General features: G+C 32.4%; 1 protein-coding gene across 3 annotated transcripts in view; it reads right to left on the bottom strand.

Moving 5' to 3' along the window:
* The window catches only part of LOC100917684 (canalicular multispecific organic anion transporter 1), an 88374-nt gene extending 60996 nt beyond the window's left edge, over window positions 1–27378 (bottom strand). For all 3 annotated transcript variants that reach the window (XR_004232917.1, XM_031959161.1, XM_031959162.1), the window contains exons 1-8: window positions 27031–27378; window positions 18394–18455; window positions 13406–13547; window positions 12446–12576; window positions 9423–9600; window positions 4425–4679; window positions 1587–1652; window positions 82–219 (exon numbers count right to left, since the gene is read on the bottom strand). Coding sequence is in view for 2 of the 3 variants with exons in the window: in XM_031959161.1 (XP_031815021.1) it covers window positions 82–219; window positions 1587–1652; window positions 4425–4679; window positions 9423–9600; window positions 12446–12576; window positions 13406–13547; window positions 18394–18455; window positions 27031–27102 (1044 nt within the window). In the remaining variant the exon portion in view is untranslated. The remainder of the gene's footprint in view (window positions 1–81; window positions 220–1586; window positions 1653–4424; window positions 4680–9422; window positions 9601–12445; window positions 12577–13405; window positions 13548–18393; window positions 18456–27030) is intronic.
* Window positions 27379–27824: the final 446 nt, after the last annotated feature.

Genomic DNA, 27824 nt, shown 5'->3' with positions numbered 1-27824 from the left:
ATACTCCATTCTAGATAACTTAGAGTGGATCCCATTTAATCAGTTTTGAAAAATGAAATACAAATCATTAATCAAACTCACCAAGAAGGGAATGCAAGTCAGTGTGAGCATAGAGAATACTGTAAGATACCCAGCTGATTTTTGAATTTCTAATTCATGTTCTCTAATTTCAATGATCTTTTTCTGATAGGAAGGTTCCCATGCATAAAGTTTGAGAATCTACATCAGAAAAAAATTAGTATATACAGCATTACTAGAAATCAAAGTTTATATTCCAGAATAAATAGAAAGTTCAATTTTCTTATGCAATTTACTTGTCAATATTATAATTCTCACAAATATGTAATACCTATTTTTCTCCATAAGGCTTCTCCATTAGTTAATTTATTTATTCATATGGATATAAAGGCAATAAAGCTATTTTAGTCCATTCCTTTGAAGCACAAATTTAAATTATCTTGGAATTTCTTATGGAAAAAAATTTTTTTTGTAGTCTTAATCTACAAATGTTTTTAATTATGAAACAAATGACTAGCTATCTTATACTGAAACGTTTTGAATACAATAACTTCCCTACTTATGACAGAAGTGTTTCATAATTTTGTTTTTTAAGTTCATAAAATGTCTACATAGGACAGTTCATCAGTGAGATTATTGATTTTCAAGTAACCTGTGAATTTTAACTCATTAAATTATCTGTCCCCTGGGAAAAGAGATAATTTCTCCATTGTAATAGTACTGCTGAAGGAAACAGGAAACACTTTGCTACTTTTATAGCTAAATTTCCTCATGAAAATCTGGTGATGCAAGATTTTCTCAGAATTTCTATACATAGGATTCAATTGTGATAATTGTGACTTTTCTTTTTAAGTAGATACAAAATTATATCCCCATATTGCAGGTGGTTTTTCTGAAGTGAAACCCATTGATAAGAGATAATTCCCTTTGGATGATAATAGTTATAGATAATCATTATCAAATGAAAATTTCTCCCATAGTGATTTTATACGTTTCTTCATTGACTATATAGGTAGGAATGGGATGTTTTCATTGATATGGAGAAAAACCTCTTTTATTATTTCAGATCCAGGCTTTCTATGCAGCTTATAGTTTCAAAGAGCTACTTACCTACAATACAGAGAAGTTAAATAACTTGTCTAGAGACACAAAGCCAAAATGCATCAGATTTGGGACTGGACTTAGGTTTCCTGGATTTAACAGCAGCTCATAATTATTATCTCTTTTGGTTATAGGAGAGGAAGGCATACCACCCTAATCCTAAAACATATTTGTTTATGTGCAATTATTTTTCTTGCTATTGTGCTATGTTGCTAAAGGAATACTAGATAACATTGGATCAATCACATTGATAGAATTTCTTTTTATGTACTCCTGAGAATAATAATATTCCTCTTTTTGCTTAGCCCACTTGGAATTGAATACCTAAATTAGTCTTCAGTCATAATACTTAGCTTGTTACTTTTAAGCTATGGATAAAGTGATATGATTCCTCATGTACCATAATATATACACTTTTTATTATTATTTCATTCTAAAATATGGCAGCATATTATACTTTATTTTACCTTAATTCCTTGTAAAATTTCATTGAGTAGTTTTATCTGTTGATCTTTGTTCTTCATTTGACTTTTCTATTTAATGGGTATAAAATTCCAAAAACATGTTAAAATATTTGATAGAAGTAAAGCTATTTTATTATATTTTCAATATCACCTTCAATAACACTGAAATAGTATAATGTTTTACATACCTTCTTTTACAACTCACAGCAGTTTGATCATATATTTTATACTATAGCTTTCTGATGAGAAAAATCACTTAAAAGTTTAATTTAATTCACTACTTCTTTGAAAGTTTCCACTTCCAAATAGACTGAACAACACAATACTCCACTAACATTCTATATTTTATTATAATGGAATTAATTTGTGAAAACTCTGTCGACCACTTTTAAACTGTTTTCCAAAATAAGTTTAATATAATATTGAAAAGTTAGTTCTTTATAAAGTAATCACATTTTTCAGCATTATGTATTACTGAAGATAACATTACTGGAATCTATATTTCATCTTGAAGTTTTTAAAAATAAAATATAAAGTGACTTCATATTTCAAATATTTAAGAATCATTTTTTACTCTATACATTTTACAATGCTTCTGGGAATCTATAATAACTCTGTGACATTAGGAACAGTATAATAGTATGGGAACAGGAGTCAAAAGATCAGATAACTACTCTGGGTTGTACCATTTTAAAAACTGTGTGTTAATTTATCAGAATCTCAATTCCTCATTTATAAAACAGGAACATTAAAACTATTGTGATTCCCTTACAGAGGTTTTGTTGTTGTTGTTGTTTGTTTTAATTTTGTCTTTGTGTCCAGACCTATGATTTCATTTGTAAAGAGACCTCTCAGTAAGGAATTTCCTCTACTAATGCAGATTGACTGGTATTCTGCAGTTTAAATTCTAAAGGATTGTCTGAAGCATTGAAAGTCTAAGTAACTTCCCTGATTTCACCCAGCCAGTATACTTCAGAGCTAAGAATTGAACTCACATCTTCCTTACTCTGAAGCAGGTTTTCTGTTCATATTTCTCCTTCTCTCCTGAGGGTTTTTATGAGACTTTGTAAAAAGCAACACATAAGAGAGAAGTGGGGAAATGGTAAAACATCATATGAATTTAATATATTATCCACTACCAGAGTATCCATTTGTAAATCTGATAATAGTGGATCCATTTACAATTTAATACTCAATATTCAAAACTCAACTAGGTGGGCCAGTGGATAGAACTCTGGGCTTGGAGTCAGAAAGAACTGAATTCAAAATACAGCCTCAGACACTTAGTAGCTGTGTGAACCTGGGCAAGTCACTTTATCCTGTTTGCTTCAGTGTCTTCATCTGTAAAGGAGCCAGAAAAGAAAATGGCAAACCATATCTAGTATCTAGATCTAGAGATCACCAAGGGGTTTTCTGAGATGATTGAACACCAAATCTTGGTTTTGTGATTTAAAGCTTCATTTTTTTTTCCTCAGGCAATTGGGGTTAAGTGATTTGCTCAGTCACACAGCTGGGAAATGTTAAGTGTCTGAGGCCACATTTGAACTCAGGTCCTCCTGATTTCAGGGCTGGTGCTTAAAGCTTCATTTTAAAATGTAGTCTCTAACACTAACTTTCCTTTTAATTTTGTAGAACTTTAGATTGTTATTTAAAGGCTTATAAGAAAATATACCTTATTGATGCACTGTTAGTACATCAATAAATCAGTACTATGTTTTGGAAAGTGATTGAAAATTATAAACAGGAAGTTTCTAAACAGTAAATACCCTTTTATTTTGGGTATATCACTATATATAGTGATATAACAGATACATCACTACTTGGCAGATACTCAAAAGAGATCAAAGAAAGAGGAAAAGGTATTAAATATACAAAAATATTTATAATATCTTTTTTTGGTGTCAAAACCCTCTAAACAAAGAGAAGTTCAACAAATGAGGTTTTGATGAATAAGTCATGGCATGTGATTATGATAGAGTTCTATTATGCTCTAAGAAAAAAGGAAATAACTGATTTCAAAAGTACATGGCAAGACTTCTGTGATTTGATGTAGAATGAATTAAACAGAACAAGAAAAATTTACACTCTAGCATCAATATTATGAACAATTTTGAGGACTTTTAACAAAAAAATTAATGACAAAATGAGCAGAATTAGGAGAAAAATTTATACAATAATAGCATCACAATAAAAATAATTTAGAAAATAGAGAGGGGATGCTATGTGTGATATATTGCATGTACTTTCAAATGAGGTCACTGTATTTCCATTTAGTTTTCTTTGTTATAAAAGTCCTTTCATAAAGGGAGAATAATTTAGAAATGTTTGGAACATAAAAACAAAACACCAATAAAACTTTTTTAAAATAGTTTACAAAAAATGTTTTTCCTTAATAATTTTCTTTTGCTTGACATTTTTAATTGCTATAATTTCCAAAACAGTTTTAGGGGAAATATATTCTATATAGCCAAAAAATTAGCAAGGGAGTGAATCAGGAACTCATACTTAGAAAATACCTTCTGGTATTCCTTTTCTTTTGGGGGCGGAACATATTTTAACTTCTTCTTGGAAAACACTTATCTTCCAATCACTTAAAAGGGATTTCTAAGATCTTAAAGATCAAGAAATTTACTTCTTAATTAAACCATTGAAACTAATTTATTTGTATCTATAAGAAAGGGAAATAACATTTGAAATTATCTAGAATTTCATGTTTCACTAAGTTCCACTAAGAGAAAAACAGATTTAACATAAAATAATTCCAGTTTTATCATCTCTAGTTGGATAATCCATTCTTCTGTTATTTGACATTTTGTGTAGACATACCACAAAATGTCCTACCTTTAACACTTTTATTCTGTTAGCAGCTAAGGCATTTATAGCTATCACCAGCACAAGTATGACAACACCTGCAAATGCAGATGGGCCCAGCTCTTGCCAAAGTAATAAAATAGCCATCAAGATCTGCAGAGGTGCAGACCAGAGTATGTTGAGATTTACTGTCAAGTCCATGAGTTGTTGGGCATCTGCAGACATCAAGTTAATAATTTCACCAGATGAAAATTTTTTTCGGGAAGAATTAGATAAATTTAAGGCCTGAAAAAAGAGAAATATAAAATTAAGAATTTAATTTAATTAAGAATCTGTATGCATGACTTCCTTATCTTCCTAACAAAGGAAATAACATATAAATACTATCTATGGAAACTTCTAATGAAACCATGAATAAAAATAATTCAGACTGATTTCCTTCCCATAACCTTACGAAACAGGTAGAATAATATAGTTATCCCCATTATATATGTGAGGAAAGTGAGATGAGTGACAGTAACTTGCTCAGTCACCCAATTAGTAAACCTTAGGGTTAGAACTTGAACCTGTCTTAACTAATTCTATTTTACCACACTACTTCTGATCTCTCTTCTCTCCCATCCCAATGAGACAGACCTTTTCTGCTGTGCTAGTAAGCTGAAATTTGTTGTTCTGTTTCCTTTTCAGAAGCAATTTAACTTTTATATTACTTTTATAGCATTACATGACCATAACTATAGTGTTAAAAGAATTCTTAGAGATTAGAAACAAACTATAGAGATATGTTTTATGAATAAGTTTAGATTAACTTTGTTTTTGATAAATATACTTTTGAAAATCGTCAACTTGCAGAATAGTCCTAAACCTTTTTCCCCCAATGAAATGCTAATTTCTTTTATGCAGTAGTTATACTAAGGAATTTGTGTAGGAATTTGAGGTTTCATATTAAATCTAATGTTTTGAAATGCTTTAGGGTTTCCAGTGCCAAGATGGCAGAATGAGAAAGGAACTTTCTGAAGCCCTCTCAAATTCTCCTCCAAACAACTAGAAAACCACCTCAGAAGTGATCTAAGAGCAAGACAGCTGCTTACTAGCACAGCAGAAAAGGTCTGTCTCATTGGCATGGGAAAGAAGAGAGATCCAAAAGCAACAGCAGAAGTAGCCAACCTCAAAGCAGGGAGCTTGTAGCAGGGATACAAACCTGGGACAATCCACTAGCGATACCATACCTTCCTGCAAACCAGCAGCCCCTTAGGGAAATTAGCAGTTTTTGCAGGGCAGCCAGCACAAGCCACCAGTAAATTTTGACTCCATGTTAACCAGTAGTTAAGCCCTGTCCCAGGTTGACCAATAGGAAAACCCTACTGTTAGGGCCTACCAGCAAAGAGATCCTATTTCCATAACAACCCAGCAGCAAGACCCCAACTGTGGAGCAGAACAGTGAGTAAACTTAGCACAGAGGGGAGGTCAGTACAAGTCTGAAGGGAGAGAAGCTAATGCTCAAACCAGGAAGTGACAAAGCAGATAAAGAAAATTATAGATCAATTTCTGTAATGGATATTGATGCAAAGTTTTTAAATATAAAATACTAGCAAAGAGATTATAGAAATATATAATGAGGATCATAAACTTGGTTATAGTTTATAACCAAGTAAACTATGACCAAGTGGGATTTATACCAGGAATGCAGGGCAAGTCCAATATTAGGAAAATTATCAGTATAATTGACCATATAAAAAAACCAACAAAAAAATCTTATATTTATCTCAATAAATGCAGAAAAAAGCCTTTGGTGCCCATTCCTATAAAAAATCCTTCAAAACATAGGAATAAATGGAGCTTACCTTGAAATGTAAGTAATATTAAAATAAAATGATCACCTTATTCATTCTCTTCTTTAGATCAAGGACTTCAGAAAAGCTCAACAAATAGAAATTAATAGTCAAGTACTAAATATAGGATTCATTGATTAAAGGGAGGTATTTCTAGACCTCTCTTCTTTTACTGTGACCCAGGGAATAAACCTGTGATTTTATTGGTATTCAAGATTCTCAGAGAGGGAATTCCCTCTAATAATTCTGATCAGTTATTTCTTTGTAATTTCCAGTTTTAGAGAGCTGCCTGGATCTCTGAGAATTAAGTGACAATTTTGAATGATAATTGGAATTTGAACTATGGTCTTCATGACTTCAAGGCCAAGATTTTTATCCACTGTTATTTTTCCCCTTAATGCCACCCAAGAAGCATAGAACCAGAGAATTAATAGAATTAGATTATTGAGTTGATTACAGATATTTAATCCAACACTTTCATTTAAAGATGTAACAGGTGAAGACTTAGATTTTCTCTTCCTGTTTTGATATATTGCCTGGATATTCCCAAGAAACCATAGGAAAACTTACCAAGAAGTCTGTTTCTGATTATGTATGATTGAGGAATTTATACTATTCATTGACGGAGTCTTTTAATTATCTGTTGAGTTGCACGAATTGAAGATTCAAGGCTGCTGAACTGAAACTGAGTGCTTTTGCAAACTGTACAACTTGCCTTTTGATAACATTCCTTTGCTGGTGAGAGAAGGAAGGACTATTTTGAGCTGTTCCTAATATCAAAGTAGGGTGGAAAGACCCTGTGGCAGTTCTGTCCAAATGACCATCTATGTTTCCTTGTGTTTGTCCTTTCCTGCTTTTAAATGAATGAGCATTCTGAGATGGAACTTCCTGAATGATTTTGAGAATTAGAGAGATCTAAAAGACTCATAAGAAGTTCCATTGGCATTTGTAGCTGATTTGTATAATAGCAATGGTTACTAAAGCTAGTGGCTGGTGACAGTAAAAGTGTCTACAATGGGAGTAGAGACATATACTGAAGACCTACAGATTCTAAAATAGTCATCCAAGGAGTGGAAGCTTCAAAGAGCATAACTCATCAAGGCAGAGAGAATCATGGGGTTCTGGACTCAAAAAAAGGGCATGGATCTTGAAAGCCCAACAGACCACTTTCCCAAAAGAAGACACAATTTAAGGGGAACTTCATGAACACTTCAAAAGAGAGAAAAAAGATTGCAGAAACAGGAGTTACCACTGAAATGTGTATTCCTCTTTAGAATGTATACTTCTTTAGAGAAAGAACTGTGGTTTTTGCCTTTGTTTCTTTAGAGTTTAGTGCAAATGTCTTTTTCTTCTTGTTCATTTGTTCAGTTATATTTGACTTTTTGTGACCCCAAGGACCATAGCACATCAGGCCTTTCTATCCTTCACTATCTCTCAATGTTTGTCCAAGTTCATATATATTGTTTCCATGATACTATCTATCCATTTCATCCTTTGCCATTCCTTTCTCCTTTTGCTTTCAATCTTTCACAGGATCAGGGCCTTTCCCAGTGAATCCTGTCTTCTCATTGTGTATGGAGTCTCAAAAGTCTTCTTCAGCACCACAACTCAAAAACATCAATTCTGAAACACTCAGCTTTCATTATAGTCTAACTCTCGCAGTTATACATTGCTATTAGAAAAACCATAGATTGGACTATACAGATCACTATGACAAACTTTGTAAGTAGTGAGTAGAATCATGTGCATGCACAAGTTGTGACTTTATGAGAAATTAAAGTTCTTAGTCCCAGGTTCAAAGTCCCCATTGGTTGACTCCTGAGAATCACTATTTCATCTAGTTTACTGATAGATCCATTTACTGAAAAGAAATATAAGCAACTAACACCTTTTGGCAGCTCTCTATATGGTAATGGGAGATGGAGAGCCTAGCAAATCTTGCCTGTGAACTGAACTGTGAGCTGCATAACTGGTAGGTGAGACATACTTGAGAATAGGATGGATAAGATAATTTATACTGATTTCTGAGTGATAGGTTTAACAAAGTGGAATAGGGCTCAGAGAAAAAAGAATTGGACAATTAAAGACTCTCAGAATCTTGCTAAAGCCTCTACTGACATGCAAGTTGTGAAGTGTGTCAGTTAAAAGAGAGTGAAACAGTTGCAGCATAGTATAGTGTAATTAAAAAAAGGAACATTCTAAAACTTAAGAGACCTGAATTCTTATTCTGAATATTGCTAAATAGCTGTGTCACTTTAAGTGGGTCAGTTCCTTCTCAAGGCCTCAGATTCTTTGTATCTAAAATTGTCATTATCATTAAAGTACTTTTCATATGAATCCCATAAGCAGAAGAAAAACTTATCTTTTTTTTTCTCAATAGTATTTTATTTTCTGAAATACATGTAAAGATAGTTTTCAATATTCATTTCTGTAAGACTTTGTGAAGAACAATTTATCTTTTAAAAAGTATATAATTTGGATTGATTTAGAGAAATATAGATATCCATTAGAAGGTTTCAATTTATTTCACTTCCAGGAGAATAATAAGTAATAAGGACCAGAGATTAATTAATCAGTCAGATGACTTTCCATTAAATGGGACACAAACCAAAGAAAAAAATTACCAAATTTTTACATTAAAAGAATATTATATACACAAACATGTGGTATATGTGTTTATGTAGAATGTATGTATATAGTTTTCCATTATAATTATATATACCCAAATTTGCATATATGTAAATGTATGTGTATTTATACATACATAAATATATAAATTTATCCTGGTAAAGTTGAAAAGGAAAATGAAAAATATTGGCATTACTAAATAAAAACACTCACATTAATACATTGTTGATGAAGCTGTTAATTATTATAGCTATTCTAGAAAGCAATTTGAAACTATACCTCAATATAAAACTGCATAGCATTTGACCCAGAAATACTAGACTTATGCCCTAAAAAAATCAGACACAGTTGAGGAAAAGTACCCATATATACAAAATATTTATAGCAGTTCTTTTTGTGATGGTAAAAAAACTAAAAATAAAGAAAGTATCCATCAATTAGATAATGGTTGGACAAATTATAAATTATGAATATAATAGAATATTATTATTCCACAAGCAATGCTCTAGTGATTTTTAAAAAATATGTTAATGAATCTTTCAAAGGATATACTTCCTTACATGATTACCTTTTTGTAGAGTAGTCCAATTACAGCTGTTTTAATTTTTGCTGAGTTGAGCATATTAAAACGTTGATATTGCTGGTAGACCAAAGTTTGCAAAATGGTCACAACAAAAAGGGCAACTGCATATCCATAACCATTCCAAACTAAATCAAGGCGGTTTTCACAGAAAAGGATCATCTGCCTTAATTGAGAGGTAGAGGGGAAAGAGTGAGATATTAGACATTAGCAGCTGTTAAGTCTCAAGAATTAGGTACTTAAGTGTGGCAGTTTAATTGGTGGTTGGTTGTTGTCCTTTGTTCATGAATAGGATGAAAATGACATCACTATTTTTGAAATGAATTACAGTGAGTTCCACTGGCTGATCAGATCAGTATGACCTTAGGATGCTCTGTTATAGGTCAAAAACAAAAAGTCTCTATGAACACTTAGAGTGGATTCTTTTACTTTGAGCATCTTGCATTTCTTCTGAACTAATTTAGTTCTGCTTTACTTATAGAGCACACCACCTTCTCTGATTAAAGTATGGTGGGCAGTTCTGTATCCATGATATGGGTCTCTCATGTCATACAATTGATTCTAAAACTCTTAAGATAGAGTATACTTGTATTATTTTTTTCTGACTACCTTTTGACCACACTCGCCCTGTGTGATTTCTTCATAAAATAACTAAGTAAGTGTACATTTGGTATTCAAATAATGTGGCCAGCACAACAGAGTTGTCCTCTCTGCAGTAGAATTGGAATGGTTGGTGATTTAGTTTGAGAAAGGACCAGTGTCTTGTATCTTGTTCTGCCAAGTGATCTTCAGAATCTTCCTAAGATAATCAACCCATCCAAAACAGCACTCACTGGGTATAGGAGAAAGTAGGGAAAATACCTTAAATACTGAATTTTCTTTTTGTTGTTTCACTCCAAAAATTCATTAGAACTAAGAATCATGCTGCCTAATATCTAGTATTAACAATATTAGTTGGCCTCATATCCCTCAATTGTGTTGGTGGAAATATAAACTATAAAAACACATTTATAAACCCACACAGACAGAATAGGCCCCCTTTCTTATTCAGATGCTATGAATCAATACATCAATTAGGTATGGGGATCTGTAAAATAAGTCATAACTTATTTTACAAAATAAAAACTTCATGTTTTAGTTATTTCCTTATTACTTTTTGATATTAAAAATATGCTTTCCCATTCTGTTTTTTGAAACTTGCTTTTAGTCTTATGGGCAGTTTCTTTTCTTTTTTTTTTTTTTTTGAAATGATAAGAAAAAGACCTTTCAGAACTGTTTAACTTATTACTGGACTCTGAAGAATAAAATATATAATTGCCCAAGTGATTTACAAGACATACTGCTAAAGAGATTAACCTCATTAAAGATCATGCTGACAATAAAATTGTACCTTTTAGGGTTGTGGGAGAGAATATGTTATCCTATCTCACGCAAGGTTGAAGTACAGTGACTGTTCACAGGTCTTGTCCCTCCTGCTCATTAACAAAGATGCTATGTGTTATACCTGCTCCCTCCATTATCTAGGCCTAACTTTAAAACTGATACTTGACTTAGTACAGACACTAGATTGGCTTAAATCACCATATATGAGAACTTTCAGATTCAATTGATCCCTCAACTTTCCATATAATAAAGGTTACAAGATTGTACCACCATATTCAGGTTGTTCTTCCTAAATTATATGTAACATCTGGATAGAAACAAATACAATCCAGGCAATATTTATATGTTGCTGACTTGATTTTGTAAATGAAATCTTTAGAAAGGAAAGAATCATGATATATAGAAGTATAGGCTTTTGCCTTTCCTGTAAATTTGGAAACAAAATGAATCTGTTAACAATGAAGTCTGACTGCTACTACACTCAATGACAAAAAAGGGTAATTAATTAGTACTAAATATCATAAGCTTTTTAAGAATTCTTTTGGTTGACAGTATTTAAGAATTTATTTTGACATAAAAACAGAATAATTAATGAAAATAGCAAAAACCTGAAATAAGTTAATGAAAGCCTTATTTTTGCTGCCTGGGTATTACATATGTTAAGAAACAATGTAAATATCTATATTAACTCCTGAAGTTTCTCATTTCTATTAATTTATAAAATCTTCTTTGCACAAATAAAGCCTTAAAAATTTATATCTGTAAAGTCCAAGGTCTTGTGATCTTTTTGATAGATCACAGCATGTACTTGATGAAAAAAAGGCTTATATTTTTATAAAAAGATCATCAGTTATTTCAGCCATATTGGATCAATGATCTTTGGGATAAGTATAAATCTACTTAACCCATATCTTGAAAGGCCACAGCCATTTCTTTTTTCTATGGTTAACATTAGGATAAGCATAGAAAGAAAGAGTACTCAGGCACTCAGTGGACTATAAAGTAGGAATAACTAGCTCCTAATTTATTATGCATTTTTGTTCAGTTATTTTCAGTCCTGTTAGTCTTGGGGATTCTTTGTGACCCTATGAGAAGTTTTCTTCACAAAGAGATTTGCCATTTCCTTTTCATTTTATAGATGATCTAACTAAAGCAAAATGAATTAAGTGATTTGCTGTGTTTTGCTTCAATTCAAAACCTTCTCATGATTTTTTTTGAAAGATTATTGTTTGAGTCAAATATGCCAGAGAAAGTGAGATAAATTTACAGAGATTAGAATTTTATGACTATTGGTAAAAGGTCTATACAGGAATTTATCACTGAAATGTAGCTACTCTTCTCATGGAATATTTTCTTACAATATTTTTAGGTAAACATTAACATTAACGCAAAGTAAATATAAATGATTTATCTAGGCTTTGTTTTAAACATTTTCCAAAGTTGTTTTCCAAAGTATGTAATTATACAATTAGAGACATTTGATAAAATATTTGTATTATAGAAATAAAAATAACAATAATAAATTTTTTCAGCTAAGATATTTTATCATAGAATATTTATACTTTATTTTCATTATCAACATATTGAAAAACATATTATCAACCTATTGAAGAAAGCTTGCAACTTACTTCATTATGAGTGGGCTAATAAAGGATAAAATATCAGCAAATATTTTGAACAAAGCAACCTGTATCAGTAAAAACTTAAAAGTGTTCCACAGTGCATGAAGTAAAGATGGTTTCTTGGTCTTTGCTTCTTTCTGAAAGGAAAACAAAATGATGACATAAAAGAAACAAGCAAATACCAAGTAATAATTAGTTAACACAGATAAAAATAATGGAAAACCTACATAAAATAACTATAAAAATTAGAGTGAACATACATATACCTAAAGGTACAAGAAATAGCCAATGTGAAATTATGATAAAAATTTTAAATATGACCCTTAACACTGCTATGGATAGAACACTATTTATTTCCATTAGAAACTTTTTATAACTGATATTATATGCCTTGAAGATACTAGTGAAAGACAAGTACAGTGGACTAATAGAATGACTCAGGTTTTAACTCTTTTTACACATGTAATAACATGATGGTCATGTTTTCAAGTCAGCATTTCTTTTTGTGGTGGTAGGAAGAGAAGGAATACAATGCAGTTATATACTTATATCTTTCTGGAATTTCAACATGCAAATTGCAATTATGTGGTTAGAATGTCCTTCTAACCTTTATCAGGGATTACAGCCATCTCAATGGTAGAGAATACTTTGTAAAATAACCCATATCCCTGGCTGAAAACATTCATCATAATAATGATACCTCATATTTGTTAAGCATTTTATTCTTTGAAAAATGCTTCTCCTAATTCTTCATTTGCTTTCAATAGTTAATTAGGTATGTAAGGCAGGTTTTGTGGACATTTCATACACAAGGAAGCTGAGGTTTAGAGAGAGTATGACATCCATGGGACATAGTTTTTACTTGGATGAAGAAAGTTAACCTTCTTTTGATTTCTTAGAATAAAATAAATTAAATAACTGCTATAGTTAGCAAATAATCTCTTGGGTTCTAGTAATCAGATTCACCTTTTTGTTCTTTTTATTCATTAACATGTTCCTTCTCCATTGTTTTTCAAAGATTGGACAGACATTGTAGGAAGAGTCATTATCATTTAATTCAAAAAGATCCTCTCTTTCCAATGGTTTCTTGTAGCCAAGAATTATTACACTAGGAAAAAAAAAACTGAGGTAAGCATAACACACAAATCTAATAATTAAGTTGGATTTCATTTTAAGCATATATTTATAAATCAAAGAATAATAAACATACTTTTCCATAAGATACCTGGACTCTATAGGAATAAAAATTATTTTTAAAAGCACATTAGAAGTCTTTAAAGCCACTGATCTAGGTCTCTAGTAGTATGTCCTTGTTCTCAGACCCAAGCTATCTATTTAACCTTTTTTAATTAATGACTTGGTCAAAAGCATAGCCAAAATGCTTATCATATTTGTAGATGAAAACTAACATATTGAATGACAGTGTAATTATGAAAAATCTGTGATAGTCTGAAGTTGAAGTCAATCTAAGATATTATGAATAAAGTCTTAGAATTAAACTTTAAAAATGCACAAGATCAAATCATAATAATTTTTGGAAGCTAGTATTCAAACCCAGATCTGAACATCAAGTATATAGCACCGGTGCTGTCTTCTGAAGACTCACTGATACTTGCTGAAAGCCTAAGACAAAGGATTATAGATTTATAGTGGAAGAGATCTTAAAAGCCATCTAGTCAAACCATTTCAATGTACAGATCAGTAAACTGAGGCTCAGAGATATAATGTGGCCTGTTCAAGGCAATAAATGTCAGAGCTAGAATCTGAACTTGGATCTTCTCAAGTCAAATCCAGATCTCCTTTCCATTGCACCATTTTTCTTCCTTTTGTGAATCTTGACATTAATCTCTATTCCCTCTCTCTAGATAACTCAAAGGTAGATAGCTGTTTTCTAAACAAATACAAAGTATGCATCATGAAAACAAGGACTGAAAACAAAAGTGAACTAAGGAATGAACAGCTAATTTTTTTCCTTTTTAAAAAAGTGATCTCACATTTATTTTGTATATACTCTTTTAAGTGTATTATCTCACTTCAAACAAGATAAACTCCTTGGGTAGGAACTATTTTTCTTTTACATTGGCATTCAAATTGCCTAGCATATAGTAGACTTAGCAAATGTTTAATTATCAAATTATCAAATGTGCTAATTAATTGCCATTTTGATTAATCATAGATTTTTTAACTCAAGTACCTACTCTTCATTAACTTCTCTAACTTTGAACATCTTAAGCTGATCTAACCTAAATAGTTCTTCAACTGAGTCAGGAGTTAACTTTCATTATATTAAAATGAACAATCCTAATGTGATTTATGTTTTTAAAAAGGCTTAGATGTAATGAGCAAGGAGCTCTAATAATGTTTCCCTTGAATAAACTGGAAATTTTCTTACAGGGCACTTTACAAATCAAGCAGAAAATAGTTCATGTTATGTTAAAATTTTCTATTTCATTCTATAAAATAAATATTCACTTTCAAAATAAAATTGTATTGACTTTCACAGAGCCATTTTAAATAACATTTATTGTCTCAGCATTTATTTAGAATTACACAAAATTAATCAGTTTTAGTTCACATGTTATAAGTGACCCCATGCTTTCATACTGAGTATCTAAATAACATAGCATCTAACAGTTAAACAAATTCTTTTGGAGGATTCCTACAGTCTTAGGGCTCCTCGTTTACAAAAAAAATGTTTTGTCTTTTGTTCTCTTCTAGTGGTTTTTAATAGTCATCACATTAATTATTCCTACAGACTACTGCAATGTTTTGGGGAAATACCATGTTTTATCTCATACTAACCTTTGTTATTAGTCTTTCTAAAGTTACTTTTTAAACTAAAATCCTCAAAATGAGAGAAACATTTTATTAATAGCACATCTCACTCCCCATTCCAAATCATTGTATACATTTCTGCTATTGCTTGCTGCTACAAGAAAATAATAATAACAGAAATAATGGTAATGAGAATAGAAATTTGTCTTTCAGTTAGGATGCACTATGTTTTTTAAGTGATTTTATATATATCGATCCATTTTACTCATTTCTTACAAGCAATGCAGGAAACAGATAGAATTATATAATAGAAGGAGGATTTTCTTCAAAATTAGAATATCCTAGTTTAAAGTCACTGATATATCCTACTAGAAAGAGCACAGTCATTTAAACTCTCACTTATTAAACCTCTTCTTAGAGATTTCAATATATTAATTGAAAAATAATTGAGGATTTGCTTATATAGATGTTTCCTTACTTCTTCAAGTTCTCATTTCAATTCAATTCAAGTCAAATAATTTTAACCTCATTGTCTACCACTGTCCCAGTCATTATTCACTTAAAGAAAAAAAAAATTTAACAAATCCTATCTCCACAGAGCTTACATTCTATTTAGGTGTGCAAATATAGACAAAGTACTATCTGGGTGCAGGGGCATCTGTAGGACTAGAGTTGGTTTCCAATAAACCATGAAATCATAAATAAGGAACAATTTTTCACTAAATAAAATAAACAGACATATTAATGCCAATTTGTAGATGGACAATATTAAAACACAAAGTTCTATACCCATGCCAATTTTTAGGGAAGTAAAAAAAAAAAAGACAAGCTGTGGCTTCAGGATAGTTCTGAGTTCCCAGTGAGATACTGCGGAAGTGAAATAGGGATAGGAGTATGGGATAGGTTCATATTTGTGACTTTTGACTAGATCTTTGATATTAAAAAAAGAAATGTAAAGAAAAATATATTCATCTGATTCCAGAATTCATGAGTTTCTAACAGCAGCTCATGAAAATAAGTATCATGCATATGCTATAGGAAAAAAAATTTAAATAATGAAATTAAATAAAATTTATTGCTGCCATTTCTTTTGTCTTTATTTTGTTATCTCAATGGGAAAACTAGTGGAAGAAGATATTTGTGATCTTGAGATCATTTTATTTATGATATTGCTTGAGATATTAGGAGACATTTCCAAAATAAGGACTGGACTTTGCTTGAAGTAAAATCCATGTTTGTCCATCATTCTGTTTTGAAGATGAGTCATCAAAATTAACTGTCTACAGAGCCGACATAAAAATAATTTCAACTTTACCTGTTTGTTTTAAGTTGCATAAAATCAGGTTGAGCAGTGGAAAGAAATCTGGGGCTAAAGTCAAAAAGACCTGAGTGCAAATTTGGACTCAGATGCTTACTAGTTGTGTGACTCTAGGCAAGTCATTTAACCTCAGGTTTTTTTTAACTGCAAAAAATTGGGAATAATAAGAGTTTCTATCTCACAACATTGTTGTAAAGATATATTTCTAAAGTGCCACTGCCTGACACATAATAGGTGCTTAATAAATGTTTGCTTTCTTTTTCCTTCCCCTAAAATTATTAATGACCTACTCTAATAGAACATATCTTCCTTAAAGTTTAGAACTATCTTGCTTTTGTTGTTTTATCCCTACTAGCTAAAATAGTGATTATTACGTATAATCAAGAAAGAAATATGGAGACTGAATATGGATTGAAGCATACTATTTTCACTTTTTTTATCACCTTGTTTGCTTTTTTATCCTCATGGTTTTCATCTTCTGTTCTGATTTTTTCACAACATGACTAATATGAAAATATGTTTAAAATGAGTATACATGTATAACATATACCAGATTTCTTGCTGTCTTCGAGAGGGAAGAGGTAAGGCAAGGAGGAAGAAAAAAACTGGAACTTGAAATCTCCACAAAAATGAATGTTGAAAACTATTTTTATATGTAATTTGAAAAATAAAATACTTTTGAAATAATAATAATAATAATAGTCTTAATGTTAGATTGTATTGGAGCATGCCCAAACCTAACACAGAAGCACCCTTTTTCTGGCAAAGATATACTACATTCATTTACCATGTTGTTTAAAGAGTTGATTGTTTGCCCATCAGTTTCACAGAGGACCAAAATGACACACTATGTTTGAGTCAAGGTACAGTGTGTTTGACTATTGCTGATCAGAATGCTTGGAAGGCTTTGTCACAGGTCAGGCACAAATAGTTCATGTGAACATTGAAGTTGTCTCTAAATTTGTGAATCTCATTTGAGCTACTCCAATTCTGCTTCACTCAAAGAGCAGTGCCTTCTTTGATTGTCTGTACAGCCAGAGTAAGCTATGCCTTTAAATGCTGAGAGACTGGGACACACATACTATTTCCTGATGTATCTAGAGAGGGTAAAAATTCATTCATCATACACATGCCATGAATTGAATGGTTGAGGAATGAGGTTCCCTCCTTTCTCTCCTTTTAGGTCTGATAGCCTCAAGAAACAGTCCGCCAGTTTCTGTTTATTGTATTTTATTCTTTTGTTCAAGTTTCAAGTGCAAGAGACAAAAATCCTCATTGAATTCAGAATCATTGAGCCATAATAACCTCAGGACCAGTGTTCCAGGTAGAATGTTCATTGCAGCCAAGCTGACAGGGAAACCCTAAACCAAAGTACCTGGGACTAGAATCCAAGAAATCTTAGGATTTGAAATTTGGGACTATACTATATAGTAACTGAGTAAACTGAATCTAAGCCAGAATATAGGGTGGAGAAGGGGAATATTACATCTTATGTGTTGGGAAATATATTTTTATATTTGTTTCTATACTTTTAAAGTCAATATTTCTTTGTAAAAGCTAACCTGACTGTTAAGTGGCAACTGGAAGTAAATGGAATTTGGGTGCCAGGGACCTCCTACAATTGGGAGAATGTCATGGGAAGGGGCTGGAACCAGTGGCAAAGAATCTAATCACCTTTAAATCCCATTAATGGTCAAAGGTAACACAACTCTCCTCCAGACTTCCAGACTTAAAATTCTTCTTTTTGATAGGTTTTTTTAACCATTAAAATGAGAGGGAATGAAGATACTTCTTGCCTTTATTTATTTTTATAATACTTTTCCAACTTAGAATTCCACAAAGAGATTCATGAAATACCTACCTGTTAAACCAGGAATATGTTATCTTACTGATGAATGAAGCATGTTTTTCTGGATTGAATTTCTAAAAAGAAAAATATGTATACAAATAAAATCAGATCTAATCAAATTGGAAAAATATCAAGTGCTCATAGGAAGGCTGAGTGAATATAGTAAAATGACAATACTACATAAACTAATCTACTTATCAGTGACATACCAATCAAACTCCCAAGAAATTATTTTACAAATCTAAAAAAAAATTATAACAGAGTTTAAATGGAAGAACAAAAGATCAAGAATTTCAAGGGAATTTATGAAAAAAATGCCAATGAATGTGGCCTGACTGTGCCAGACCTAAAACTATATTATAAAGGAGTGGTCATCAAAACCATTTGGTACTGGCTAAGAAATATGGTAGTCGATCAGTGGAATAGATTAGGTTCACAGGACAAAATAGTCAATGATTATAATAATCTAGTTTTTGATAAACCCAAAGAGCCCAGATTTGGGGATAAGAACTCACTTTTTGACAAAAACTACTGGGCAATAAATTGGAAACTAGTATGGCAGAAACTAGATATTGACCCATAACTAACACTGTATACCAAGATAAGGTCGAAATAGGTTCATGATTTAGAAGACATAAAAGAGTGATATTATAAGCAAATTAGAAGAACAAAGGATAGTTTACCTCTCAGACTTGTAAAGGAAGGAATTTGTGGCCCAAGTAGAATGGAATAATTATTGAACACAAAATAGATATTTTTTATTATAGTAAGTTAAAAAGCTTTTGTACTCCCCCCCCCAAAAAAAGTATGTGAACACACATGCATAATTATACTTGATGCAGAATGAAGTCAAAGCCTAAGAATTTACATTTGAAAAATCTTCTGGGGTGGAGCCAAGAAGGTAGAGAGGACACACACATCTTCCTAAACTTTCCTTTTCCCTCAATCTATTTTTACAAAATTCAACCTTGTAATTAGTGCTTGACTAGCAGAACCCATGAATATTGGGAGTGTAACACATTACCAACCAAAGATAAACTTGAAATTCTCCAGAAAAGGTCTGTTTTGCTCGTGTGTGAGGACAGAACAGGGTTAGGCCATGCACAGACCTCAGGCAGGCAGTGAGAGCTCAGTCACACTGAGCAGACCAGAGGCGGGTGGGAAGGGGTCTCTGCTGGTGGAAAATTGGCAGGGAGAATTCTACCACAGTGTGAGCTATTTTGCTCTGGTAGCAAGCCAATAGATCATCAGAGAAGCTGTAAATACAGGAGGTAAAGACTATAACCCCAAAATGCTAGAGTCTCTTGGGATCTAGACACACCCACCCAACACTTGATTGACTCAGAATAATCCAAGAACAGTCCCAGTTACTGTTCCCAGCACAGCCCTAGTAGCTGCTTTGCTAATGCTGCTGATTTCAGCACAACTGCTAATCCCAGTGCAGACAGTGGCTGTCCCACTGCCCATTCACTGCCACTTCCTGTTGTCTGTAGAGGCAGCTACCCCACTGCCCCCCATAAGCAGACCATAGTTTTTTGTTTTTTTATTTTTTCAAAATGAGCAAAAAACAAAAAGCGGGCTCTAACTATTGATAACTATGATATGGAAAGAGAACAGACTTCAAATCCCGAGGAGATTAAAAACAATTTGTCTTTAGATCCAAAGATGGATATGATCTGATCCCCATCATACAAGGCTCTCATAGAAGAAATTTAAAAGGATCTTTAAAAAGAGCTAGAAGAAAAATGGTGAAAGGAAAGGAAAGCTTTTCAAAAGGATCAGGATAAGTCATGTTACTTATTAAAAGATACAGTGGATTAAGAAATCAACTCCCTGAAAAGCAGAATTTGCAAATTGGAAAAGATAAACAACTCCCAGAAAAACAGAATTTGCGAACTGGAAAAAGTTAGCAATTCCAAGGAAAACAGAATCTGTGAATTGAAAAAAGATAATAATTCTTTAAAAAAAATTGGCAAAGTGGAAAAAATTCCATAGGACAAAATAACTTATTTAAAAACTCAATTGGAGAAATACAAAAAAAAATTTTAAAAGTAAATGAAGAAAATAATTAATTAAAAATCAGACTTAAACAAACAGAAATGAATGACTCAAGGAGACATCAAGAATCAGTCAAGCAAAAGCAAAAAATAGAAAAAAAAATGTTAAATACCTAGTTGAGAAAACAACAGACCTGGAAAATAGATCTAGGAGAGATAATCTAAGGACTATTGGACTCCCTGAAAATCATGATGAAAAAAAAGATTATAGACACTATTTTTCAGGAAATCATCAAAGAGAACTGCCCAGATGTTGTAGAAACAGAAGATAAAATAGACATTGAAAGAATTCATCGATCACGTACTGAAAGAGATCCCAAAATCAAAGTTCCAAAAAATATTGTAGCTAAATTCCAGAACTATCAGACCAAAGAAAAAATACTACAAGTAGCCAGAAAAAAAAACCATTCAAATACCGAGGAGTCACAATAAGGACCACTCAGCATCTAGCAGCATCCACACTAAAGGATCAAAGGGCCTGGAATCTGATATTCCAAAAGGCAAAGCCAAGAATAATTCCCCAGCCAAACTGAGCATTTTTTTCCAGGGAAGAAGATGGACATTCAATGGAATTCACATATTTCATTTCTTTTATTTCTTATGAAAAACCAGAGCTAAACAAAAAGTTTGACCTCCAAATATAGGACTCAAGAGAAGAATAAAAAGATAAAAAGAACTCTTGAGAACTGTATTTCTGTTATGGCTATACATAAAGAGAACATGTATAATTTGGTTTTACTGTTATAATATAAAAAAAGAACTAGCGGTGGAAAGAAAATTGTACCAGAAAAAGGGAAAAGTGGAGGTAAAAAGAGGGAAACTACATCTCACAAAGAGGCAAAGAAAACCTATTATATCTGAGGAATTGAAGGGAGGGAGGGGCAAACATAGTATGAATCTTACCCTCATCAGATTTGGCTCAAAGAGAAAATATTAGACATTTGGTTTACAAAGAAACTTTTTCCACCTCATTGAAAAGTGGGAGGGGAAAAGTGAAAAGGGAAAGGGTAGGGTAAATAGAAGGGAATACAGAAATTGTAAGGAAAAGGTTTAAGAAAAGGGGAGGGGCTTCAAAGGGGAGGGAGGGATTCTAAAGAGAGAGGGCCGCGTGAGGCAAGTAGTATTCCTAAGTCTAATTCTGGGAAGGGAGGTAAGGGGGAAAGGAAAGAGAAAAGCATAATTTGGGGATAATAAGATGGCAAGAAATATAGAATTTGTAGTTTTAACCATAAATGTGAATGAGGTAAACTCCCCCATAAAGTGGAGATGGATTGCAGACTGGATTAAAAGCCAGAATCCTACCACATGTTGTTTACAAGAAACACACTTGAAGCAGGATGATACATACAGAGTAAAGGTAAAAGGTTGGATCAGAATCTACTATGCTTCAGGTAAAGCCAAAAAAGCAGGGCCTGGAGTTCATAATCAACTCCTTAGAAAATATTCTAGAGAATAGATCAAGATGAGATGATATAAGAATTGTTGGACTACATGAAAGTTGTGATCTAAAAAGTGTCTGAGTAAATATTATAAAAAGTATTAAGGAAAATTGCCCTGAAATTTTAGTCAAGAGAATAAAATAAAAATAGAAAAAAAATTTACTGTTCACCATCTTAAAAAGTTCTCAGGCAGAAAACTTATCAGTCAAGTTTCAAAACTCCTAGATTAAGAAGAAAATACTACAAACAAATAAAAGGCTGGAGCAGAATCTGATGTGAAATATATATTATATGTGTGTGTGTGTGTGTGAAATATAATGTGTAAATATAATCAGAATTTCACAAAATTTAGTAGCTTCTTCTCTAAAAATCTATAGGTTTTAGAATATCATATTTTAAAGAACACAAGAGCTGGGATTGTATCCAAGAATAATTTACCCAGAAAAGTCGAATGTAATCTTGAAGTGGAAAAATGAACGTTTGATGAACTGAAAGATTTTCAGTATTTAAACAAAAAGAAAAGAACTTATTGGAAAATATAATATAAGAAAAGAAAATATAAGATTAAGAAAAATATAAGAAAACATTAAAGACTAATTTTAAGTCATTCATTAAGATCAAATGGTAGATGCATGTGAGTTATCAGTATTCTTAAAATTGCCATGATTACCAAGTTAGTTTGAAAGAAAAGTTGGGGCTGAGTTGCACATGATGAGGTGACGAAAAAATTGGATAGGAAAAGGTAAAAGAAAGTAATTATATTATTAAAATATGGAATAAAAGGAAGAATTAATACAGAGGATGCAGATTGGGTGGTAGTCTGATAATGTTGAAACCTTACTCTCATCTGTGTTGATAAGCAAACAATGTATGCATCTACAAAGGTGTAGAAGCCTTTTGAACAGGTAGAGAAATGAAAAAACCTTGAGTCAGGGTGGGGAAGGGTCTTTTGCAAGGATGTATAATTTGGGGTTTGGAAGAGTGAAGGAGAAGAAGGGGGGATTTTTGGAGGGGTATGTGAATTGAGTCTTAGGGAGTGGGAGAGGGAGTGAGGGGATTCTTGCAGGTGTGGGTAAAGGGGGGTATTTGTGTGTGTGTGTGTATATACATATACACACACACACAAATATCTATTTGTATCTAATAGTAGTCATCTTTAGGATAGGGTCAGAAAAAGGAAGAAAAAAAAGGGAAAAAAGAAATTTACATTATCATAATTTTTGCAGTATATTTATATGGAACAGAATGTTGTACATGGTAAATTTGCAGTTTCATGTGCAAATGTTTTTTTTTTTTTAAATTGTACTGTATAACAGATTTTTCCTTGAACTGAAAATAAAATAAAATTTAATAAGTAAAATAATTTTTTTAATTTACTTTTTATTCTGAAATTTTTAACAAATTCAAAGATTGAAAAAATTACAAAAAATAACAGAGATTATAATAAAAACTGAATTTCTGTTTTGTACAATTTATAAAAGACTTACAAATATTAAATTTATCCAAACATTAAAAATTAACTTAAAAAAAGAAATAATGTATTTGAAGACCATGGGAAGACTTAAATAAACTGATGTCAAGAAAAAGAAACATAAAAAATTTACAAGGAAATGATAACAATCTCAAAATGAAACTGATAGAGGTACAATTTTAATAACCAAACTTGATTCCAGAGAAGAACTGGAAAAATATCTTCTCCCTTTTTTTATTGGTGGGAGCTCTAGATATTCAACAATAGGCTCTAATGTGTCACATAGATTTGCTGAATTATATGTTACTTTCCCTCTAGTTTTTTGTTACAGCTTATAACTCTAGATAGTGGATGGGGGTAGATTTATTCAGAAATTAAGGTGATAAAAAAAGTTAAAATATAATTTTTAAAATCGGTTCTTAATGGAAAAGAAAAATTAAAAACAGATTCCCAATTAAACCAGTTTAATCAGATAATGTAATATATTAATAGGTTTAGACTTAAGTATATCCTTAGAGGTCATCCAATCAAAACACCCTTCCCCTTCTTGTTCTTTTTTTTTTTTTTCTGTTTACAGATTAAGGAAGTAAGTTCTAGAGAGATTGAATCCCCAAAGTCACAGAGGTGTTTCTAGAGCTAGAATGTGAATTGGGATTCTCTGAGAGAGATAACTGGCATGGCCTAATAGGGTATTGACACCTACATATTTTCAAGAGATCTGAAGGAAAGCTCCCAAGATGATGAATGGGACCCTAATGGAAGACTTGTGGGATGGCATGGACAAAAGTTATACAAAAAAAGAAACCATGGATGAATTTCAATAGGTACCTCTGAAGGCACTCTTCACATCAATGAGACCATATAATCTAATTTATAGGACTGTTTGAGAAGAAAGAAATCTTTGAAACTGTAACGTGCTAGATAAATATTAGTTACTATGATTTTTCCAAGAGAAAGATGAATATATATATATTTGTGTGTATATACATACATATTTTAGTTCCACTACAAGTGTATCTATATAATTTATCTATTAATATTAAGATGATATAGTTCAGACTAAGACATCATCTCAACTAGATTTAAAATTGAAGTATCTATATGTTTTAGTAAATGTATATTTTGTAAATAAGAGCTTTGACTGCTTGTGGGAAGTATCTATTATGTTCAAAAGGAATAATAGCTATGATATTAAATAAATATAATACCAGGGATACAAATACAGAAAATAGACAATCCCATATCCCAATATATATGGTTGATAACTTAATTCTAGGTTAAAAGCAGAAAGAACATAAAGAAGTCTTCTATTTGAGATTTTTGTTTTGTTTTTTGAAGAAAGCAGTGATTTCAAGAGGTGAATAAAAGGAAGAGAAGATTTCCATGAATAGAAGACAGACAATCTGGGCATAGTCACAGGCATGGGAGATCGACTGTCATGACAAATAGGTCAGTATGGCTCAACTGAAGAGCATGTAGAGGGACATAATATATTAGTATTCTGGGAAAATAGGAAGAGAGTGCAATATGATAAACTAAAAATCAGACAGAGGAATTTATATTTGACCTTAGAGGTAAATGGGAAGCAAGTACTGTTGATTACTGAGGAAGTAGAAAATGGAGGGGGTGGGGGTAGTACACAACATGGTCAGATTTGATTTTTAGGGAAATTGCTTTGGTAGCTGTGGGGAACATAAACTGGAATGTGTAGAGTCTTCAAGATATTGCAATAGTTCAGGAAAAGGTGCTCAAAATCTGAAATAGTGTAGTGGCTGTGCTAGTAGTTAAATGTAAAAAATATCATGGAGACTAAAACTTCTTTACATACATAGGCACATGAGCACATAAATCAGCTTTAATGTACTCCAACTCTACACTACTATTATCATAAATGCAAAATATTTAGAAGGATATTGTGGATTAAAGTAGAAGAAAAACAAGGAATTAGAATTATAAAGCTAAATGGGCTTTTTATGAAAAAAATCAAGGAGAGGAATTTTAAAACACATTTTGAAAGGGAATAGCATTAGGAAAGGAATAGAAGACACAATCTAGTGCATTGAAATTCCTTATTTATGCTTGGTGTTGTTTTCATTATGGTGGTAGTTAAAAACCCTAAAAGAATAGGTATAGAGGAACCCTATTTAGACTGTCAACATGTATGTGTCTATATAGATGCATAGATTAGTGAGTGTGTGTTCCTACATCTATTTATCTATCCAAGATCCAACATTATTTGCAGTGGAAAAACACCAGAAGCTTAAAACAATGATCTCAAATTTTTTACCTCAACCCTCTAAAACTTTTTGAAAAAAAGTATTTGGGATTGCGGCAGTTAGATGGCACAGTAGATAGAGCCCTAGACTCAGGAGGATCTGAGACCTGAGACCTGAGATTTATGATTTCAGACATGTAACGTTAGCTGTGTGATCCTGGGCAAGTCAATTGTCAAAAGCCAGCATTTGGGACTTGAAAAGATATTTCAAAACATCTAGTCTAAATTGTCCAAGATTATTTAGCTACCTAATAAGCAAATTAGAACTTGAATTTGGGATTCCTCTTTTCCAATCTTGTAGTTTTTATTTTGTTTTTTACCACCATATCAGAATTTTTTGTTTCCATATTATAAGATTTCCATTACTTATAAAGCATTTTTAAAATTGTAAAACTGGTTTTTCGTCTACTAAGTTATTTTTAACCTCACAATACTCTAAATAGTAGTAACAATTTGCCTAAAAGATTATAGCTAAGATTAGAATGTCCTAGTCCTGTTTAAATTAATTTTTTTTTTTTTAGATCTTCATCTCAAGTAGAACATGTGTTAATTTATGTGCCATTATAAAATGGTAATAACTGAAATAACATAAGACTTGGCCTGACTGACACAATAGTTATCTGTGGTCCACATTTCTGAATACAGCTCTGGACTTGTTTATGACTTGGAATAACCATACACTGTTACATACAGTTTAACCCAAGACCAGAAGAAACTAAAGAAATAATTACCCCTTCAGGCAGTGCTACAATGTGATTTACTTAATGTCGCAAAAGTAACAAGGAAGAGAGTTAGGATTTTATCCAAGATCTCCTGACCCTATAAATCTCATGATCTGTCCACGCCAACATTATACAGTTTATCTAGATTTCACTGCTGCAATACCAAAATCAATTTCTATGGAAAGCTTTGGATTTCTTTCTTTCTGTGAAGTGAATCACTGCTGCAATTTAAAAGGCTTGTCCTAATAAAGAATTTGACTGATTCCTCTGGGGTTCTCCTTGTAACTTTGCTCCATTTTAGCCTGATTCCTCTTTCCCCTTTCTCTGCGTTATAGGTTTTATCAGTTTATAATTTCCTCATCACCATGAATAAAAGATCTCTGCCCACTAACAAATCTGTCTCTCCCATTCTCTTACTCAAAACCAAATGCAGCACTTGTGATCTCTCACATCCCAAACAATTTTCTGGTCTGACCACAGGGGACAGTCTGAAACAAGTGACTTTGGTTCTTATAAAGGTGAAGGGAGGCAGTAAAAAGAATATCTTTTCACAACTAAAACACCCCATGTATCACCATAGCTGAGAATGAGTGAGGAAAACACATAGTGCTCTAAGTCTAAAAGTTACAGCTCCTCTAGGATGGACTTACCCCACCCTTTCCCCTTTAGGATCAATTAGTTTTACCTTCTGTCTCAGGTCTTCAGGGACAGGTTCATAGGAGCCCTTCCTGTTCCAGTTCCATAGCCAGGAAAACATGATCCGTCTCTCTCTCTCTCTCTCTCTCTCTCTCTCTCTCTCTCTCTCTCTCTCTTACTCTCTCTCTCTCTCTTTCTCTCTCTCTGTGTGTGTGTGTGTGTGTGTGTGTGTGTGTGTTTCTTCTAAGAAGAAAGGGAAAGGGACTGGTGCTGGTGGAAGACCATAAATAATCCAAGTCCTCAATGGGAAGAAAAGCTGAAAGTATAGACCAGCAGTCCCTGTCTGCTCCTTTCTCTTCCTGTCAGCCTCCTCACTCAGCCAGTTTGCAGAAAACCACTTCCAGAAAATGCTTTAGCTGGTAACTCTGGGGTTGGGAGGTGGAGCTGACCCTGATTTAGAGGACGTATATGCTGGCAATTTCCAGCCTGTTTCAAAGAAACTATATTCACTTATTTCTGTCATATAAATGAAGCTTCACACTTCCTAGATACTTTAGAGCAATGGAAAAGGCTGATGTTGGAAAGAATGATGGGGGCAAAATGAAACAAAGCATAGATGGAAAAGGAATACAAAAGGTTCCTCCTATGGTTTGGTGTTGAGATACAAGGCCATAAAATTTACCCAAATTAACTATAAAAGACAGATGAAGAAAGATACTATCTGCATCTAGAGAGAGAAAGAACTCATTAATAAAGTTATGTATACAATAATTTTGTATCTAATTGTAGCCATCTCTAGGCCAGTTTGTGGAAGAAAGGGGAAAAAAGGAAATTTACATGATA

The sequence above is a fragment of the Sarcophilus harrisii genome, chromosome 3 (assembly GCF_902635505.1).
Source record: "Sarcophilus harrisii chromosome 3, mSarHar1.11, whole genome shotgun sequence".
Taxonomy (NCBI): Eukaryota; Metazoa; Chordata; class Mammalia; order Dasyuromorphia; family Dasyuridae; genus Sarcophilus; species Sarcophilus harrisii.
This window is presented reverse-complemented; position numbering and strand designations above follow the sequence as displayed.